The sequence below is a fragment of the Salvelinus namaycush genome, chromosome 37, assembly GCF_016432855.1.
Source record: "Salvelinus namaycush isolate Seneca chromosome 37, SaNama_1.0, whole genome shotgun sequence".
NCBI classification, from domain to species: Eukaryota; Metazoa; Chordata; class Actinopteri; order Salmoniformes; family Salmonidae; genus Salvelinus; species Salvelinus namaycush.
Window position 1 is genome coordinate 23,615,572 of NC_052343.1, and position 21,087 is coordinate 23,636,658.

Genomic DNA, 21,087 nt, shown 5'->3' on the forward strand with positions numbered 1-21,087 from the left:
CGGAGTCTACAACCCACACAAGTGGCTCAGGTAGTGCAGTTCATCCAGGATGGCACATCAATGCGAGCTGTGGCAAAAAGGTTTGCTGTGTCTGTCAGCGTAGTGTCCAGAGCATGGAGGCGCTACCAGGAGACAGGCCAGTACATCAGGAGACGTGGAGGAGGCCGTAGGAGGGCAACAACCCAGCAGCAGGACCGCTACCTCCGCCTTTGTGCAAGGAGGTGCACTGCCAGCGCCCTGCAAAATGACCTCCAGCAGGCCACAAATGTGCATGTGTCAGCAAGCTTCACGAGGTAGTCACCTGGAAAGCATTTCAATTAACAGGTGTGCCTTCTTAAAAGTTAATTTGTGGAATTTCTTTCCTTCTTAACACGTTTGAGCCAGTTAGGGTAGTGATAAGGTAGGGTGGTATACAGAAGACAGCCCTATTTGGTAAAAGACCAAGTCCATATCATGGCAAGAATATATCAAAATAGCAAAGAGAAACAGTCCTTCATTACTTTAAGACATGAAGGTCAGTTAATGCGGAGAATTTCAAGAACTTTGAACGTTTATTCAAGTGCAGTCGCAAAAACCATCAGGCGCTATGATGAAACTGGCTCTCATGAGGACCACCACAGGAAAGGAAGACCCAGAGTTACCTCTGCTGCAGAGGATAAGTTCATTAGAGTTGACAGCCTCAGAAATTAAAGCCCAAATAAATGCTTCACAGAGTTCATGTAACAGACATCAACAGTTCAGAGGAGTCTGTGTGAAATCAGGCCTTCATGGTCAAATTGCTGCAAAGAAACCACTACTAAAGAACACCAATAAGAAGAAGAGACTTGCTTGGGCCAAGAAACACGAGCAATGGACATTAGAGCGGTGGAAATCTGTCCTTTGGTCTGGAGTACAAATTGGAGATTTTTGGTTCCAACCACTGTCTCTTTGTGAGACGCAGAGTAGGTGAACGGATGATCTCTGCATGTGTAGTTCCCACTGTGACGCATGGAGGTGGTGGTGTGGGAGTGCTTTGCTGGTGACACTGCCAGTGATTTATTTAGAATTCAAGGCACACTTAACCAGCATGTCTACCACAGAGTATTCCGCATTCATACACCATGCCATCTGGTTTGAGCTTAGTGGAACTATCATTTGTTTTCAACAGGACAACAACCCAACACACCTCCAAGCTGTGTAAGGGCTATTTGACCAATAAGGAGAGTGATGGAGTGTTGCATCAGGTGAACTGGCCTCCACAATTAGCCGACCTCAACCCAATTGAGAAGGTTTGGGATGAGTTGGACCGCAGAGTGAAGGAAAAGCAGCCAACAAGAGCTCAGCATATGTGGGAACTCCAAGACTTTTGGAAAAGCATTCCAGGTTAAGCTGGTTGAGAGAATGCCAAGCATGAGCAAAGCTGTCATCAAGGCAAAGGGTGGCTACTTAGAAGAATCTCAAATATAAAATACATTATATTTAACACTTTTTTTGGTTACTACACGACTCCATAGTTGTTATTTCATAGTTCTAATGTCTTCACTATTATTCTACAATGTAGAAAACAGTAAAAATAAAGAAAAACCCTGGAATGAGTAGGTGTGTCCAAAACCTTTGACTGGTACTCTATGTATGTATGTATGTATGTATGTATGTATGTATGTATGTATGTATGTATGTATGTATGTATGTATACACACACAAATAAATAAAAATACAGTATGTGGCCAGGGCAGGGAGCTAAGGAGAAGTACAGAAAAGTAGGGATAGGAATTTCCCGGGGCCTCACAATACGATATCACGATACAAAGGTGCCAATACGATATTTATTGCGAATCTATATGTATTGCAATTTGATACTGTGATTTTATTACAATTTGATACTGTGATTTTATTGCGATTCGATGTTCCAAACATATTGCTCAACATGTGTCTGCTGCAGAAGGAAAATAGAGAGCCATGAGAACGAGTCTTTTTGAAAAGATGGGGAACAAGCTATGAAGGAAAAATACTGGAGTTTTGGTGCAGGTAAAGCCAACAAGCGCAAAAATAATATTGCAATATCATCAAAAATAAAATCCAAATATGTAACTGTATGGATTTTTCCCCCCATCACTACAGAAAAGGGGATCTGCTTTCCAGCAATCCTGACCCATACAAATTACCTATACAAATGAATTTGTTTGCACAAGCATCTATTTCTTCTACATCTTTCCACTAGTGACACTTTACTTGCAAAAAAATGTATATATTTCAAAACATTAGCAGTGAGTGAAATAGTTTTGAAGAGCTAGAAATTTAAATCACCACAATATACCTACATAAGATACACCATCTCTAACCAGTAATGACCATTGTAATGACTGTAGTGCTGCTCGTCTTGGGTTCAGGGCTGTGAGAAACAACTAATACCACACATAAAAATATATGACCTATATAGAAAAAAAAAGTATGTGGACACCGCTTTAAACATTTGGATGAAATATCCATATCCACACACGGCTGACAGGTGTATAAAAATGAGCACACAGTCATGCAATCTCCATAGACAAACATTGGCAGTAGAATGGCCTTACTGAAGAGCTCAATGACTTTCAACGTGGCACCGTCATAGGATGCCACCTTTCCAACAAGTCAGTTGGTCAAATTTCTGCCCTGCTAGAGCTGCCCCGGTCAACTGTAAGTCCTGTTATTGTGAAGTGGAAACATCTAGGAGCAGCAACGGCTCAGTCACCGAAGTGGTAGGCCACACAAGCTCACAGAATGGGACCGCTGAGTGGTGAAGCGAGTAGCGTGTAAAAAATCATCTGTCCTCGGTTGCACTCACTACCGAGTTCCAAACTGCATCTGGAAGCAATGTCAGCACAAGAACTGTTCGTCGGGAGCATCATGAAATGGGTTTCCATGGCCGAGCAGCTGCACATATGCCGAAGGTCACCATGCGCAATGCCAAGCGTCGGCTGGAGTGGTGTAAAGCTCACCTCCATTGGACTTTGGAAACGAGTTTTCTGGAATGATGAATCACGCTTCGCCATCTGGCAGTCCGATGGACAAATCTTGGTTTGGTGGATGCCAGGAGAACGCTACCTGGCCAAATTTATAGTGCCAACTGTAAAGTTTGGTGGAGGAGGAACAATGGTCTGGGGCTCTTTTTCATGTTTCGTGCTAGGCTTCTTGGTTCCAGTGAAGGGAAATCAACGCTACAGCACACAATGACATTCTAGACGATTCTATGCTTCCAACTTTGTGGCAACAGTTTTGAGAAGGCTCTTTCCTGTTTCAGCATGACAATGCCACCTTGCACAAAGCAAGGTCCATAGAGAAATGGTTTGACGAAATCGGTGTGGAAGAACTTGACTGGCCTGCACAGTCCTGATCTCAACCTCATTGAACACTTTTGGGATGAATTGGCTGCGAGCCAGGCCTAATCGCCCAACATCAGTTCCCAACCTCACTAATGCTCTTGTGGCTGAATGGAAGTCAGTCCCCGCAGCATGTTCCGACATCTAGTGGAAAGTCTTCCCAGAGGAGTGGAGGCTGTTATAGCAGCATCCATATTAATGCCCATGATTGTGGAATGAGATGTTCAACAAGCAGGTGTCTACATACTTTTGGTTATGTAGTGAACATGTTCATCAGAGAACTGCTCTTAACGACACTTGTGTAAGCAAAGGAGCATTTTCTCTTAGACACAACTCATGAAAAGCTGCTGCATGTACTAACTTACTGTGTAACCTGGAAATATATCAATGACAACCAGGATATCTGTGTGGACATCTCCATGACCCAATTCTACAGACTATACCAGCTCTTCTATGTGTAGCTAATGTTTAACTATCACTTCAGTATTTGTTACAGGAAACCTAGAGACAGTCCAAGAACTATGACAATGCATACTGTACAAAGCAGGAAAACTAGGAGTACATTCCTGAGCATGAATTATCTGCACAAGGCAGCGCCTATCTCAACAGGACACTCAGGGAAAAGAGACTATATTATTCAGTATACCAGCAAGTATTCAGAATTATTGTTCCTTTCCCTTACAAATATGATATCCCTCATCTTGTCCCTAAAAAGTGCATGTTCTTTCAGGACTCCAACCTCCTGTTTGCTTTTCTTTTTTGACTGAGCTCAAAACTATGTAGCATTTCACAACCCTCACTTTTTAATCAACATGACTATGCATGTGTATAAACATCAAAACCAACATTTAGAATAATATCAAAATGCAGTGTGAGGAAGAGGTTTCCCATAGAGGAACCTACCTTCCCCCCCTCTCTAAACTCCTCTGTGCAGCGACTAACTTTCTTCTCAGTAGTCTTCCTCTGTGGGTGAGCAGCAGCGAGGCTGGAGGGGGATTGAGTCAGGACAAGTCTGGGATCCACAGGATATCAGAATACCTGGAAGTTGGGGCAGGCCAGCATTGTCTGGGCTGGGAGTGGGGACTCAATACTAGGTACTGTTACCAGGGGGCCGGGGCCTGCCCTTAGTACAGCAAGGACATGTAATTAGTTTGTGACCACTGAACACTGGAGGTATATGAAATCAATATGGCCGCCCTGACCAGTGAGGGAGATAGGGTACACAGAGCTGACATTAATTAGAGTGATGTGACTTAAACCATGAATGATTGGTTGATACATTTACACTTGTCATGTGTGTCTCTTATCAAAGTTTACACTGTCTTTAAATTAACATACGATGGAGAAATATCCAGACAGTCAAGATGGGGAGGGTCCCTGCTAACTTGGCTACAGGCGTTTCATTCATGTTATCCAGTGCTCATCTGGAAAACAGATGTAATTCTCAATGTGACTTCCCTGGTTAAATAAAGGATATCTTAAAATAACAAATCCTATCGTGTGTTCCTTCCTCCAACACAATTTTTCCTTAAGTCATCAAAAAGACATCGCATTCAAAACTAATTATCTAACTTGAATTATTTATTTAAAATTAATTATGCCCATCCATCCTCAAATTTTATGATAATGAATAATTACCCACCATAAAAAGTTAACTATACAAGTTTAAAATTAGCTGGGATAACCTGAAAGCCAGTGATAAATCAACGTACTTCCTGGAAGTGTTCACTTGTGGTATGTTGTCACTGAAAGTCAATTGGTTTGCCTATATGGACTGAGTTTGACAGGTGGCCCTTATAGAAACCTTGGTGACTGGAATGAAACGTTATGTATGTCTGTAAAACAGATTTTGAAATTAAGTCGCTAACAATGCAAAAGTGACAACAGTGGTGCATGGCGGACTTGGTTACACCGTTGTTCCTAAATGTATAATTTGTATAACAAAACTTACCTCGTATTCAAATCGTGCGGAATTCATTTTCTTCAATTACTTAAGAGTTAAATCCAGTTGGTAGACAGTTCAATCAAACAAAACGATTTAGAAACACGGGACTGTATTCCTCCCTCCCGAGGTCCAAGACGTTTCAAGTCAACGCGGGAGGGAGATTAATTAAATGATGATCAAAAGTAGCAACTGTCCCATTGGTAAAATTCCTTCAATGACTCCTCTGGTTAAAAGTTGTGAAACCTTTGTGGTTGTCGTGGCTGAGATGTTTGTTTCAGTCAACAATTGTTTCTTGAAACTGACCCTTTCCATCCACACCCACAACATTTAGCCACGCCCACACCTTTGTAAAGGTCCAGAACGCCAGGTGAGATTTGGGCCTGATGTTCAGGAAGTTGCGATTTTACAGAACATTTAAATTAGAAGTAGTTTGTGTAAACAGATGCGGTTCTGTTATATCAGCTCTACATGTAGGTAGGCTACATACATATATATCTTCTCGATATCAACGTTTCATAACAAATAGGTCTACATCACATTTTCATAACGCTGAGAAGAATATTGTGTCAAATTGAAAAATCGTTAATTGAGTATTGAAATGATTGAATACACTGATACCCCACACGTAGAGAACGAGACAATTATCTTACCTTGCGTGCCCCCTAGTGACCAAATACAGAATTTGGATTGGCATAGAATTTTTTTATCGTTCGTATAATGAATGACAGGTCCATTGCTATATGCTTTAACAGCGGTTGCCATCCAATGAATATTGTATTTCCGACACCTACTAGACTGGAGTATAACTCCCTTATACGTTGCTAAAAAATTATAATAATACAAATAAAAATAATACCCTATCATAACACTACACTCACTAAAAATAAATAAATACCATACTCCACTATTTAAATCTATTGTCCTACTTCAGGCCAACAGCCTGAAAGGATGGGACACCACCACTTAATACACCCTGTAACTCTTCTGACGTCAAATCTCGCACACCCTAATCGAACTTTCAGTTTCCTAGTTCCGACTAGCACGTGAACGCAGCCTGTTTCGGCACTGCTGTCACTGAATCCGTGACGCATATTATGAAACCGTTCAGGCAGTTCCATAGATAGACCAGTTTCCATCCACTGCCTGCACTTCCCATTCATATCCATTGGGTGTCTCCCTCCACCAAAGCAAACCGCAGTTAATCTAAAAATGTTGGCGCTTTGAGGAAAGTCTATTGTACAATACAAGCTCGCAGATGGGCGTTGAGACAAAAAAGCTTCTTTTTTTTCCACATATTAGCCCGGGCTGCGATTGGAGAGAGCAAGTGCGCACGGACGCAGACGCAGGAGATATCAGAGGCAGTCACCGAACAGAATAGAGCTCTTCATAGTAACTGATGTAACTGTATTTGGGAATCAATTCAGAATATAAAGAGAAAACATTCCAATTAAGAAACGGAAGAAGGAGTGAAAATGGGACATTCAGTGTTACCCATATTGATGGTCGTATTGTCCCATTGCGTGTGGGGAAATGTCGAGGTAAGCACCAAGAGTATTATCTTTCATTGTAAATGTTTATCGATATCACTCATGTCATGAATAACAATTCGTATCCTTTTTGCTGACGCGCACCGTTATCTTGGACAGATTTAATTAGCAAGTGAATGCGCACACAGACTGTCAGATGATAGATTACACATCAACAAGAAGGAGCGCTCAGTAACCTACCTACGCAGACTAAATGCTACTGTCTAATTAGCTCATTTGTTTTATTGAAATGCAGAAAATATCTGGAGACATTATGGTCATGCCAACCAAGTATTCAAGCCAATACATGCATTTTGTATTAGGATATTTTGTATGTCAGCCTCTCCCCCCCCCTGGTTTGAGAGAGAGAGACCATCTGGGACCTACCCTTGATAAACAAAGAGATAAATGTACTGAACGTCTTCATAGCCTGGGGTGGGGTCATTCTTTTTTGTCGGAAACTCAGTTTTTCTTTTGGTCTAATTGGAAAAAAATGAAGAATGCAACATCTCATATTTGTTTTTATCATATCAGTAGGCCATAGACTGGTATATGCTATTATAGGCCTGCAAGCCTTTATTAAAGAATGTACAATCAAGTGCTGTTTGAACATCACAGAGCCATGAATGTAATGGTGGCCTTATACCATCAGTATCCCAGGTAGGGGGGATGTAGAGGAGCCCCACTGACTGACTGCTTTGTCATGACAATGGTGCTAGGAATGCTGAATGAGAGAACACAGTAGGTCTTCCGGCTGCATATTTTTTATTTAACTACGCAAGTCAGTTAAGAACACATTCTTATTTACAATGACGGCCTTGGAACAGTGGGTTAACTGCCTTGTTCAGGGGCAGAACGACAGCCCAGGGATTCGATCTAGCAACCTTTTGGTTACTGGCTCAACGCTCTAACCACTAGGCTACCTGCCGCCCCATACAGGGAGAGAGTAGCATCACACCTGCTATTTTAATGAAAATGTACAGTCTTCTCCAGGCTATGTCTTGAATCTGGGACTTGCATCGGATGCATAAGATTTATCTGCAATGGAGGCCTGTGCTTAAACCTTTTATTGCACCACTGTGAATCCAGGGGAAAGCGAGGAAGAAATTCTCTATTGATTGTGAAATGTGGTGCTTTTCATCTTACATCCTTGTTTCTTTTTTTAATGAGAGCAAATGATCTTTCTGTAAGCCTACACCTTAGCCTCCTGCTTTAATATGGGGTCATATTTGATCTTGATCTTATTTGATCCGACTACATGTTGTATAGCAGGATGTAGAATGAACTAAGGCTGAGGCCTGAGCCACTACTAAGCTCCATCTTGTCACTGCACTGAATGAAATTTAAAAATGCAAATGGCTGTTCTCAGAGCCTGCTGAGCTGACCTATCTCCATCTCATGCTTCATATGTTGTAGATAAGAGTCTCTGACAGACAGACTGTTCTGGGGCCAGATCAATGTAATGACCAGGCAGCCATCAGTCACTCAGCCCTCCCACCATACCGCTATCACTGACAGCAGACTTTAATGAGCTCTACCACAGCATAGCACTGCACTCTCCAGACTATGACTCTTCCATTTCCCTCCATGGATCACTAGAATAGACCAATTATTTTAGTTTCCCAACTCAAAATCATGACGTTTGAATTGTTAGTACCTTGCTGTGTTACTTGAATGGAGTAATTGCTTTTTCTTCTTCTACTGTTTTACCTTTTTATAATAACAGCTCGTGTATCTCAAAGTGCTAACACTTAGACATATCATTTAACCTTGTCCACAGAGGATCAAATCACTCTCTTGGCTAATTGAGAAACCATAGCACATGTGCAGAATTTTCTCTCATCTGGCCGTTCTATGTAGAACACCTGTGAAGGTCTAGACTCCAGACTGATATATGACATCATGGGCCACCCACCACCGAGCTGTGCCAATGCGTCAGAGGTGACTTCCAGGGACCACTAGACCCAGACGCCTCCCCCCCGGAGGCCTTCAGCCCCACAGCTAATGAGGGAGGCCAGGCTCCCTGTGGGGGCTCTGGAGTGGAGGGGAGGTATAAAAGGGCAGAGGGGTGGTGCTGGGTGGAAAGCAGGGGAGAGTGGGGCGTGAGCAGTGACTCATGGAGCCTCAGCTGGAGTTACAGTGCAGGTCAAGCTCACTTTCCACCTGGGAATATAAATCTGAGTTGTTCCCTCTTTTTGTTACTGTTGCATTGTAAGGGTGTAGGTAGACTAGAGGATGTTCTCTATGCTCTATGTTCCTCTGTAAGAACTAGCTCACATACATCATCTCACTCTATCTATCCATATACTGTCTACCAACGGTACATTATGCCATTGGAAGGTATTATAAATCCCAATCTCCAGTCAGTAGAAAGCATGTAATCATCATAGTGTGGTGTGTAAGGATTCATTCTGAAGATGTTAAGAGGATTACCATGTGTATTTATTAACCATCGGTGCTGGTTGCTCACAGTGCGTTTTATTAGCCATAAACCTGTACCTTTCATTGTGGAATTATTCCAGTGCTGTAAGAGCATTACTGGGATTACTGCTGTATGCTGAGGAACCATGCTTAGGTTTACACAAGGAGACCTGCAGATATGTGAAGGTTTACAGTCCAGATTACACTTTGAAGAGGCTGGCTTGCTGGTTTAACACCCTGGTATTAGCTGTGTTAAAGATGGTTCTTGAATTTTTGTTCGCCTTTTCCGTGGTAAAGGTTGAAATTGGGCAATTTTGCGTTGCGAACTGTTGTCTGGATAATGTAATGGCTTTAGGGTGCAGTACAAATGGTGTTTGTTTACACAGAACGAAATGTAAGAGAACGAAGGCATTAGAGAGTTTCAAAGCACAAGGGCAAAGTCAACATTTACCTATCTGAAACACAACCATAATGCAATGTGTTCTTCTGCTCTCTGTCCTTGTTCTCCATTTTGTTGCTATTCACATACTGTGTGTTCTTACTGTGTATTGTGTTAAAAGCAGGGACCAGTGCATTGTAGAATTTAATTTTTTTAAATTACTGTTTACTTCACATCAGTGTCCATGAAGCTGACACAGTAGCATGACACTCCTAGCATGATACTTTTACTGTTTATCTTTACTGTCCTATGTGTCTTAATCTCAGCCACCTTGGATGCAATGACGTGCCACTTGCAGTGCTGAGAGTATTTAGTTGATTGACAACCTAGCATAGATCTTGCCTGACGACTCAAACTGAATTCTTCATTTGCTACATACTTCAGTTTGAGACTGCAATCATTGAAGTCATTTGTGGTGACATCAAAATGAGGGGTGTTGTACAAAGCAATCAGCGATTGGATCATCTCTAACCAATCTGAGTACCAAAGGCAATGATGAATTTTCAAAACGTTGCTTTACCCACGTGTGTTTTGGCTCTGGCCCAACCCTGGATTGCTGATGGATTGGCCATTGAAAGGCTTTGAAGCCACCGGTCTGCCATATTGGCACTTCCCAGTAGGATCAGTCCTCCATAGGAATTAATGGAATTCTACAAAATTTCAATACAATTTTTCAAGGACAAAATTACATGTATTTCATTATTTTTTGTTGATGTAGTGGGGACAGTAACATCATTTGAAAAATCATTTGAAGAATTTTTATACATTTTCATTTGAAATGTTTTATGTTTAGCTCACATAATCTAATTTAAAAGTATACATTAGGGTGTCTGCATCAAGGTGTCTGTAGACATTAATAAATGCATTTATATTGCTTCCAAAATATTTCTTTATAATGGTTGGGGAGTGCCAAGATGGAGGCACGGTGGTGTCAACACAGTGCCCCCTATCAGTCATATAGTGTGTGTGTATATATAAATCCTTGGGCCCAACCCATTGGTTTCTGGGACCAATCAGACTGTCTAGAATGACCAATCAGACGATCTAGAACATTCTAGTGTTTGCATTCTAGAAATTGTAGGGGAGGTACTCCGATCCAGACTCATTGCAGAGAAGAAACTAATGTCTGTGGGCGTGGCATAGCGTTTAGCCGGAGCAGAGTTTTGGTAGCCAGGGAAGCAGAGGTCACCTTCCCTACAATAACACAGCGTGTGTCATGACTCCGACAGAAAATAACTGCTATAAAAAGATGACATTGATCTTAAACATTCTGTTTATAACAGCACTTCAGCCTCATGCTACTTCCACCTGCCTGAAAATGGAAAGATGGCAATGATGAAGATGAACGTTTCCTCAAAGACATGTTTTGTATCAAGCTGAAGTGTCAGAGTCAAGTGATGTATTAATGATGAGGAATGAGCAGGTTTTGTTATCTGCCAATGCATATATTTGAGTACAGTACAGGCCTCCCGAATGGTGCAGTGGTCTAAGCCACTGCATCGCAGTTGCTAGCTGTGCCACTAGAGATCCTGGATCGAGTCCAGGCTCTGTCGCGGCCGGGAGACCCATGGGGCGGAGCACAATTTGGCCCAGCATCGTCCGGGTTAGGGGAGAGTTTGGCCGGCAGGGATGTCCTTGTCCCATCACAAACTAGCGGCTCCTGTGGCGGGCCGGGCGCATGCACACTGACGCAGTCGCCAGGTGTACGGTGTTTCCTCTGACACATTGGTGCGCCTGGGTTCCTGATTTAAGCGGGCATTGTGTCAAGAAGCAGTGCTGCTTGGTTGGGTCGTGTTTCGGAGGACGCATGGCTCTCGACCTTCGCCTCTCCAGAGTCTGTACGGGAGTTGCAGCGATGAGACAAGACTAACTACCAATTGGATACCACGAAAAAGGGGTAAAAGTAAAAAAAAATAATAACAAAAAAAAAGAGTACAGTAAACCACAAGCTTTGGGGGAAATGCACAGCTCTGTGTTTATCAAGATAAATTACTGCAGAGAAGGCAGCTGGAACCCAGGGAGACCAGAGAAGCTAATGGCCATTGGTAGATCCATGAAACACAGCTCTCCAGGTCACATATGCACTCCAATTTATGAGGGCAGGAGAGAGGAAGGCGGAGAAAGATAGTGGGGTATGTTTAGAAGAGGAGGAGGAAGAAGATTAAACGGATACAGGGAGTTGCTAAATTGCTGCGCATGTTCCTCCTTCAGCATTTTTTCAGGCCTTGTGTTGGAAACACAGAAGCTCACCCCTCCACTCCCCCTGCCTGTGACTGCAGTGCTATGGATATGTAGAAACAGTTACAGGATACTAGCATCTCTCTCTTTCTCTCTCTGTGTCTGTCTGTATTTCTTTCTCGTTTAATTAATTTTCGAGGAAGGAGATAATGGTTTCATTAATGGTTTCCCTTGTGCTTTGCTCTGTCGTGTGCCTGTGCTTTAGGACATGAAATGTACCCATTTTATTGGATCCCATCTTTCCTCTCCTCTCTTTATTGTGCTCTTTCCAAGCGTTTGAAGTGAAAAGCACATAACAAGGACCTGATCCAAAATCTTGCACAGTCAGTGTGAAATTAAACCCGGGCACAATGAAAGGAAAGGCATAAGATAAAAAATTGCTGTAAATGTGCCTCAGCAATTAAGCCATTACCGGAGGTGACAGCTAAATGAAAAGATGTTACGTGGGCCATTTAATGAGCGGTCTGGGTTATTCGTGCCATGACAGACATTCAGGAAGTGCATGGTATCACGAAGTACGAAAGGCCATCGGGAGTCTCATGCAAATTCAACAGCTAGGGAGAGTTGAGAGAGTGCATCACAAAGGGGAACTAAGATTCCCTAAAACTGTGTTGTGCATGTTTAGGAGTTAGGGGAGAGAGGGAGTGTGAGGCATATACAGTACATCCATAGCCACTCTGATCACGTCTGGCTCCAGTGCCTGCGTGCATGTCAGAACTTCTGGCAGGCCGGAGATATCACTCCAATCCAAGGTCCCCCATCCCAAAGGCTAGGCCTGGTAAGCCTAATTGGCTATATTTCTGCTGAAAAAAGTTGAAGCGAAAGGGAGCTGTGGGTCTGGCTTGTCCCTGCCGAAGCCAGCAGGAGGTTTCAGAAGAGCCGCCCGCGAGACATCTGCAGTGTAGTGATAACATTTGTCCTCCGTGTTTGGGAGGAGAGAGAGAGCGTGTCCTCCATTAGTCAGAGAGAGTGGGGGAGGCTAGATAGAGGAGACAGTTTACTGAGAGAGAGCGGCGATATAGGCTTGGTGGGTAGGAGGGCAGTAGAGGGCACGTTGTTGGTGCTAAGAGAAACTCTAAACCCACAGGCTCTCTTGTGTCTGGAAAGGCAGAGATTCATCTCTGTCATGTACTGTATATGTATTCACAGGTGACCCAGGGAAAGTGGAGGAAGTACACTGCCTGCAGGCCATAGCACTGAGCCTAGTCATTACCCATGCACACACATGCACACACATGCACACACATGCACACACATGCACACACATGCACACACATGCACACACATGCACACACATGCACACACATGCACACACATGCACACACATGCACACACATGCACACACATGCACACACATGCACACACATGCACACACATGCACACACATGCACACACATGCACACACATGCACACACATGCACACACATGCACACACATGCACACACATGCACACACATGCACACACATGCACACACATGCAGAGAGCCAGTGAAGAGGAGGGCGGGGCGGGGCTGGACTGCAACAGGACGTTTCCATAATGGCACTGGGACGCATGGATAGCTTTGTGGAGGCTGGCCTGGCTGACAGGGAGTGGTGGGGAGGAGGCTGGCCTGGCTGACAGGGAGTGGTGGGGAGGAGGCTGGCCTGGCTGACAGGGAGTGGTGGGGAAGAGGCTGTCCTGGCTGACATGTAGTGTCGGGGAGGATTTCAGAGCGTCTGATGAGGCTGATCAGCAGTGCACTAACATTCCACACACCGTTGGATGGGTGGAGTGGATTGGCATAGAGGGAGATGTCTGGATCAGTGTCAGTGCCCTGCTCTCTGCCATCTCTAGCAGCAGAGGGATGCAGCTTGGCACAGCGGTAGCGAGGGCAAACCCAGCAGCTGGTGGCAGGAACTGAAGTGAGGTGGTGTGCAGTGGGCTAGCTAGCGGCTCATTTCCTCTCTATGCTCACATGAATACAAAAGGTGCAGTGGGTACACAATGCACCTCAATGACACACACACCTCCACACGCATTGACGGACAAACAGCCCAGACACACGCAGGGTACACCAACACACACACACACACTCACTGCTTTAAAAAGATCGCACGCTGCGGCAGCTGCATCAATTATTGACGGCCTTGGAAAGGTCTGGGCTCTTGCTTGTTGGATTGGGCACTGGCACTCTTGTCACGCACTCACTCCTCCCCAGAACCCACCCCCTCCCTCCCTCCCTCCGTCCTCCCCTTCCAGCCTCAGAGTGGATCCTGACTGTACACCAGCTCTTCTCTTTCTACACGTACACTGTTTGCTCTTGAAATATTCATCCTCCACTCTCCGTTCTCGCTCTCGCTCGCTCGCGCTCTCTCTCTCTCTCCTCCTGTCATCTTTCTCTTTTTCTCTCTACCTCTCTCTCCTCTACCTCTCTCCTCTATCTTTATCTCTGTTCTCTCTCTCAACACACAGACACTCTGTCTTCATCTTCCTTGTCGTCCATCATCACCCAACCTCATCAGAACTGCTGCCTGCCTGAGTGTATATTTTTCATACCTCCGAGACAATATCCTCCACATACAGTATGTTCTCACAGCAGATATCGCTAACTGCACTCAATTGCCATAGCACATATTTTTACACTGACAAAAGAGGGAGTTAACAGATATCATCTTACTGATTTGCCATAAAGTAATGTATGTACCAAGGATACCATGGTTGTAAACATTTTGTAGTGACCTTAGTACAACACCTAGCAACCTTGTCAAGAGGTTCAGACCTCCTCAGGTAATGGCTGAATTGACAGACGTAGGGACCTGTGTTCGATATCAGCTAATGAAAAGTCTTAAGTATTTTATCTGTGACAATAGGACTCCGACAGAGACGGGTCAATATTTCATCCATCCCCCAGCTCACCATGGTCAAGGCCACGCACACATCAGCCAATATTCACGCTAGCTCCACTAATAAATTGGATATTTTGCATGAGCACTTCTGTCTGCAAAAAAATACATTCATAAAGGACAAGAGGCTGAAATGGAGGTGGAGGTTTCCAGGCCTGGACATAGAGGGTTCATTTTACAGTTCGTCTGAATGATTCAGCCGTTCTTCACCCCCATCTGACAGTCTACATGATGGCTTGAGGAAATGAGATAATACTAATGTTTAATCTACTGAGGGACTGGAGCGCAGACAGACCAGCAGACTGTACCCTGCAGCACATTATCTCACCAGAGTGGCACAGGCTGAAATAACACATAGAGACAGGACATGCAGTTACACTCCAGCAGGTATATTTCACTGGTCATCCCCAAAGCCAGCGCTTACTTTGGCCGCATTTCCTTCCAGTTCTCTGCTGCCAATGACTGGAACGAATTGCAAAAATAACTGAAGCTGGAGTCTTGTATCTCCCTCTCTAACTTTAAGCATCAGCTGTCAGAGCAGCTTACCGATCACTGTACCTGTCCACAGCCAATCTGTAAATAGCACACCCAACTATCTCATGCCCATATTGTTATTTATCCTCTTGCTCTTTTGCACCCCAGTATCTCTACTTGCACATCATCACCTGCACATCTATCACTCCAGTGTTAATGCTAAATTGTAATTATTTCACCTCTATGGCCTATTTATTTCCTTACCTCCCTACTCTTCTACATTTGCACACACTGTACATAGATTTTTCTATTGTGTTATTGACTGTACGTTTGTTTATCCCATGTGTAACTCTGTTTTGTTTGTGTCGCACTGCTTTGCTTTATCTTGGCCAGGTCGCAGTTGTAAATGAGAACTTGTTCTCAACTGGCCTACCTGGTTAAATAAAGGTGAAATAAACACACACAGACCGGGGCAGTACAAGACATGACATGTTATCCAGGCATTGTTTCATAACATTATTCCCGGCCTGTTATCCGCAGTGCCTATTTTTCGATCTTGCGTCACGACAAGATGCCAGCCCTCAAACCATTTCTTTAACTGTGATTTAAAGAGGGGGGAATAGCAGGAAAGCAATAACACAATGCAGTGTTCATATAAAGAGGCCCCGAGCTGTGTCTGGGAGTGACAGGCTCCAGACAGATGACAGATTGAGTGGAGAGATGGTGTCAAGCCTCTCACAGTGATCGTTGTAGCCCTACAGCATGTAACATGGTGATATGTAGCCTTGTCTAAATTGCATAACCTACTGGTTAAGGACTAGTGCATGTAGGGTTGTGTGGAGCCTTACCTGAATTGTATAGTGTACTAGATTTTGTATGGTTGACCTTTATGATATTATTATTGTGCTATTATCATGTGGTGAAGTGTTAGGTCCACAACAGTGTGAGTCACCTGCAGTCAGTTCATACATGGTGATAGGGGTGGCAGTGTGGATTCCATGATAATGACTGTGTCAAAGAATTGTACATGTCAAGGCTCTGGTGTTGAGTCATACAAGACTGTGTGTGTCATATCACAGCAGCTGTCAGTAGAACAGATTCAGACTTGAAGATCGAAGGCGAGGATGATTCAAAAATAAGGAAAGAGAGGCACAGTCTGTTCTGAAGCAAGATGCGTTGTCATTCCACAGTGCCCTGAGGCAGTGGGAACAGAAGGGATGTTGACACAAGATAAGGGATTGGGTAATCTAATGGTTCATCAGGAGTGGCTCTGACCAGTGGCTCACGTTTGGGAAGAGCAGGGTGATTAGCCCGGGGAAGAAGAAATATATCTGATTTGAGGCTCAGCAAATCAGACTGTTATGAGTTTGTTTGTTTATCAGTAGTGTTTATCAGTAGGAGCTCTAAACAGATCTATCTTCCACTCTGTTAGTGTCCTCTACTACTCATTAGTCTGGACCTGAGGCCTGAATCATTGATGTGAATCCTATTAACATGACTCTCTAGCCATGAAGAACTCTGATAGGCTGTTTGGATGTGATGTTTCTGTTTGGTGATACATTTTAGTTAGTCAATTACATTTTAATTATTTAAATTATTTTGATGTGTCAATTGTTTCTAGTAATTTGTAAAGGAGGTGCTCTTAAGATGGAGATTTCAGAGAGGAGGCAGATAAGTTGTAGCAGTGCAATGTCCAGGGGGACGACTTTTATTTAATGTGCAGGAGAGTGGGTGGCTAACTCTACACTGTATATATGTATACAACAAAAAGGACGATGACTAAGACTGCTACCATAAACTGGGGAAAACAAAGTAAATCAAATAATACATTAAACTCAAATAACGCAAGGCCTCAATCATGCCTGAACCAGCAGTATGTCAGCCTTACCCCTGTCTGCAAGAGACAGAAATGACATGGCTTAAATAGTACCTGGGATATCCTCCCACCTGGAACATACCAATATTGACCAATCAAATATCACTGGCATGAAATAAAGACACAGAATTACCAATAAGCATGTGTAGGCATTTACATGGACATTTTATAAATGCACACTCTCCAATAACAGGTTAGCAAGAAACATAAAGCATACCATCGCCCGGGGTAAGCAGTCATAATATCATGCACGGACTGACACCAGCTCCGTGACAGAATTCTTGAAAACATTTTGTCCGACGTCGTCTTTCCCAACAAATGCATACTCGGGCCTCCCGAGTGGCGCAGTGGTCTAAGGCACTGCATCTCAGTGCTAGCTGTGCCACTAGAGATTCTGGGTTCGAGTCCAGGCTCTTTCGCAGCCGGCCGCGACCGAGAGACCCATGAGGCGGTGCACAATTGGCCCAGCATCGTCCGGGTTAGGGGAGGGTTTGGCCGGCAGGGATATCCCATCGCGATATCCCACCTTGTCCCATCGCGCACTAGCGACTCCTGTGGCGGGCCGGGCGCAGTGCACGCTGACACGGTCGCCAGGTGTACAGTGTTTCCTCTGACACATTGGTGCGGCTGGCTTCCGGGTTAAATGGGCATTGTCAAGAAGCAGTGCAGCTTGGTTGTGTTTCGGAGGACGCATGGCTCTCGACCTTCGCCTCTCCCAAGTCTGTACGGGAGTTGCAGCGATGAGACAAGACTAACTACCAATTGGATACCACGAAATTGGGGAGAAAAAAGGGGTGAAAATACAAAAAAAATTATAATACAAAAAAAAAATTATGCATAGTCCCACGTTGACGGGCAATTGAATGGATGTGTAGACTAAACAACAACCAGCTGGCAATGCTAAACATGCCGAACCAACCATTCCTCCAGCCATCAGTGACCTACTGAAGCCATATCACTGAGAAAACATGGAGACAAAATTATCAGACAGACAGTGAGAGCGAGCGAAAGAGAGAGACCAAGTGGCGTGTTTGAAATTCTGCAGGGAGCCAGTTGCTATGGTAACAGGGAAGGTAGCCAGCTCCGGTGGGAGGTGTTTCCACGGCAACGGGTCTGTGACCAAGTGATGCTGCTGAGAGGGAGAAAGAGAAGAATGGGGTGAGAGGGGGGGGGGTGGAAAATGTAAGTGTGTGATGTGAGCAAGCGAGTGAGAGATGGGGAGAGAGAGGGGATGATAAATTAAATGAGAGGAGGAGAGGAAGCTGATGGAAACGTGTGAGTGTGTCATCGAGGTGTGCCGTGATGCGTGTTCCATTAATTAGTCCTTTTAGCGGAGCATCCGCTCCTCATGGAAAATTCCTACCCTCACTTCACAGAGAGAGGGTTAAAATAGAGACCGACAGAAGGGGTGAGAGGGACTGTGTGAGAGCTGGGATACCCTGGGGCCTCTTTTATAAACCGGGCGTAAGTACAAAATATACCCCACAATGTGCGTGTGCCAGTTTTCACGCAAAGGTTTGTACTTATAAAAAATTACTTGGCATGAGAATGGGCTCATCTCCCTGCAATCTTTAGACCAGGGCTCTCCAACCCTGTTCCTGGAGAGCTACTGTCCTGTAGGTTTTCAGTCCAACCCTAATCTAGCTCACCTGATTCTAATAATTAGCTGGTTTATAAACTGAATCGGGTTAGTTATAACTGGGTTTGGAGTGAAAACCTACAGGAGAGTAGCTCTCCAAGAACAGGGTTGGAGGGCCCAGCTTTCGACCATGTGTATGCACATTGGCTAGTGGTTGAAATGTTGTACTGAACGCTGACAAATAAGTATTTTGTGCTAATGGGGGATATGATAAAGCTTATTCATAAAATAAAATACTAAATATAGGAAAACATAACAATGCAACCATTTGCCATTAGTGAGAAGTTCAAATCTTTTTTTAATTTTTTTAATCTGAAAAAGACATAGGAATCTTATAATTAGACATAGGAATCTTATAATTAGACATAGGAAATAGATTCCTATGTTTTTTATATTTTTTATAGCCATTGCAGAGTATAATGTAATCCTCACCTTTTCTGTCTGTGATGGGTTCATATTCCTGAAGGAGCCAACAAATGACCACGCACATCTCTCATTTAATTGGATCTAGTAGCCTAGTAAATAGATAGGTTAAATGTATTAACTTTTGCAATATCGTAGGCAGCGCTGTTTGTATTATCGGTATACAGTCGAATTTAACAGCTGATCTTTTATGTTGGAGTAGACCTACGTATCAAATTCCATGTTTTTGTCACGTGCACAAGTACAGTGCAATAAAATGCTAATTAATTACTTAAAAATCATACAATGTGATTTTCTGGATTTTTGTTTTAGATTACATCTCTCACAGTTGAAGTGTACCTATGATAAAAATTACAGACCTCTACATGCTTTGTAAGTAGGAAAACCTGCAAAATCGGCAGTGTATCAAATACTTGTTCTTCCCACTGTATTTAGGTTGGGGGGGAAAGTGTATATATATAGACTCTACCAGTTTAAAGTTTTAGAACACAAGGGTTTTTCTTTATTTTGACTATTTTTTACATTCTACGTATATTTTTGTCACTGGTGTAGAGAGGAGTAGGCAGGAGGCAGTCGCAGGTTCAGAACTACTGAGTTTATTTAAGCACCAGAGATCAAAGCGGGACGAAACCCAAACGCTGTTGTGCTCCAAATATATCTTCATAAACAAAAGGCACAGGGCGAACCCAAAGTACAAAACATATCTTCATAAACAAAAGGCACAGGGCGAACCCAAAGTACAAAATATATCTTCATAAACAAAAGGCACAGGGCGAACCCAAAGTACAAAATATATCTTCATAAACAAAAGGCACAGGGCGAACCCAAAGTACAAAATATATCTTCATAAACAAAAGGCACAGGGCGAACCCAAAGTACAAAATATATCTTCATAAACAAAAGGCACAGGGCGAACCCAAAGTACAAAACATATCTTCATAAACAAAAGGCACAGGGCGAACCCAAAGTACAAAATATAAAGTACTCAGGAAATAGCACGAGAGATTCCTCTCAGGAAAACAAGTAACATTTGCAACGACCGACAAAGACAAATAGCAGAGGGAGTGTATACAGTATATACAGTGATGGAGTAGGGATTGGAGCCAGGTGTGCGTAATGATGACGAGACAAGTCCGGGGTTGATGAGTGAAGGGCGTTTGCCAGTAGTAGGTTCGGCAGCAGTTAGAAGGCCGGTGACGGCGAACACCTGAGCTGGACAGGAGGGGCAGCCAAAGCGAAGGCTGGTGTGACAAGAATCTTTAAAGTAGCCACCCTTTGCCTTGATAACAGCTTTGCACACTCTTGGCATTTTCTCAACCAGCTTCACCTGGAATGCTTTTCCAACAGACTTGAAGGAGTTCCCACATATGCTGAGCACTTGTTGGCTGCTTTTCCTTCTCATTGTGGTCCAACTCATCCCAAACCATCACAATTGTGTTGAGGTTGGGGGATTGTGGAGGTCAAGTCATCTGATGCAGCACTCCATCACTCTCCTTCTTGGTAAAATAGTCCTTACACAGCCTGAAGGTGTGTTTTGGGTCATTGTCCTGTTGAAAAACAAATGATAGTCCCACTAAGCGCAAACTAGATGGGATGGCGTATCGCTGCAGTAATCTGTGGTAGCCATGCTGGTTAAGTGTGCCTTGAATTCTAAATAAATCAGACAGTGTCACCAGCAAAGCACCCCCACACCATCACACCACCTCCTCCATGCTTCATGGTGGGAACCACATATGCATAGATCATCCTTTCACCTACTCTGCGTCTCACAAAGACACGGCGGTTGGAACCAAAAATCTCCCATTTGGACTCATCAGACCAAAGGACAGATTTCCACCGCTCTAATGTCCATTGCTCGTGTTTCTTGGCCCAAGCAAGTCTC

General features: G+C 43.7%; 2 protein-coding genes across 3 annotated transcripts in view; one reads left to right on the forward strand and one right to left on the reverse strand.

Moving 5' to 3' along the window:
- LOC120031354 (suppressor of tumorigenicity 14 protein homolog) overlaps positions 1 to 5,572 on the reverse strand; it is a 34,286-nt gene extending 28,714 nt beyond the window's left edge. Inside the window, exon 1 of the mRNA XM_038977071.1 lies at positions 5,293 to 5,572. Coding sequence (XP_038832999.1) covers positions 5,293 to 5,319 — 27 coding nt within the window. The 5' untranslated portion in view covers positions 5,320 to 5,572. The remainder of the gene's footprint in view (positions 1 to 5,292) is intronic.
- A 1,015-nt stretch (positions 5,573 to 6,587) lies between these two features.
- The window catches only part of aplp1 (amyloid beta (A4) precursor-like protein 1), a 50,939-nt gene continuing 36,439 nt past the window's right edge, over positions 6,588 to 21,087 (forward strand). For both annotated transcript variants that reach the window (XM_038976217.1, XM_038976218.1), the window contains exon 1: positions 6,588 to 6,824. In XM_038976217.1, the coding sequence (XP_038832145.1) occupies positions 6,759 to 6,824 (66 nt within the window). In that variant the 5' untranslated portion in view covers positions 6,588 to 6,758. The remainder of the gene's footprint in view (positions 6,825 to 21,087) is intronic.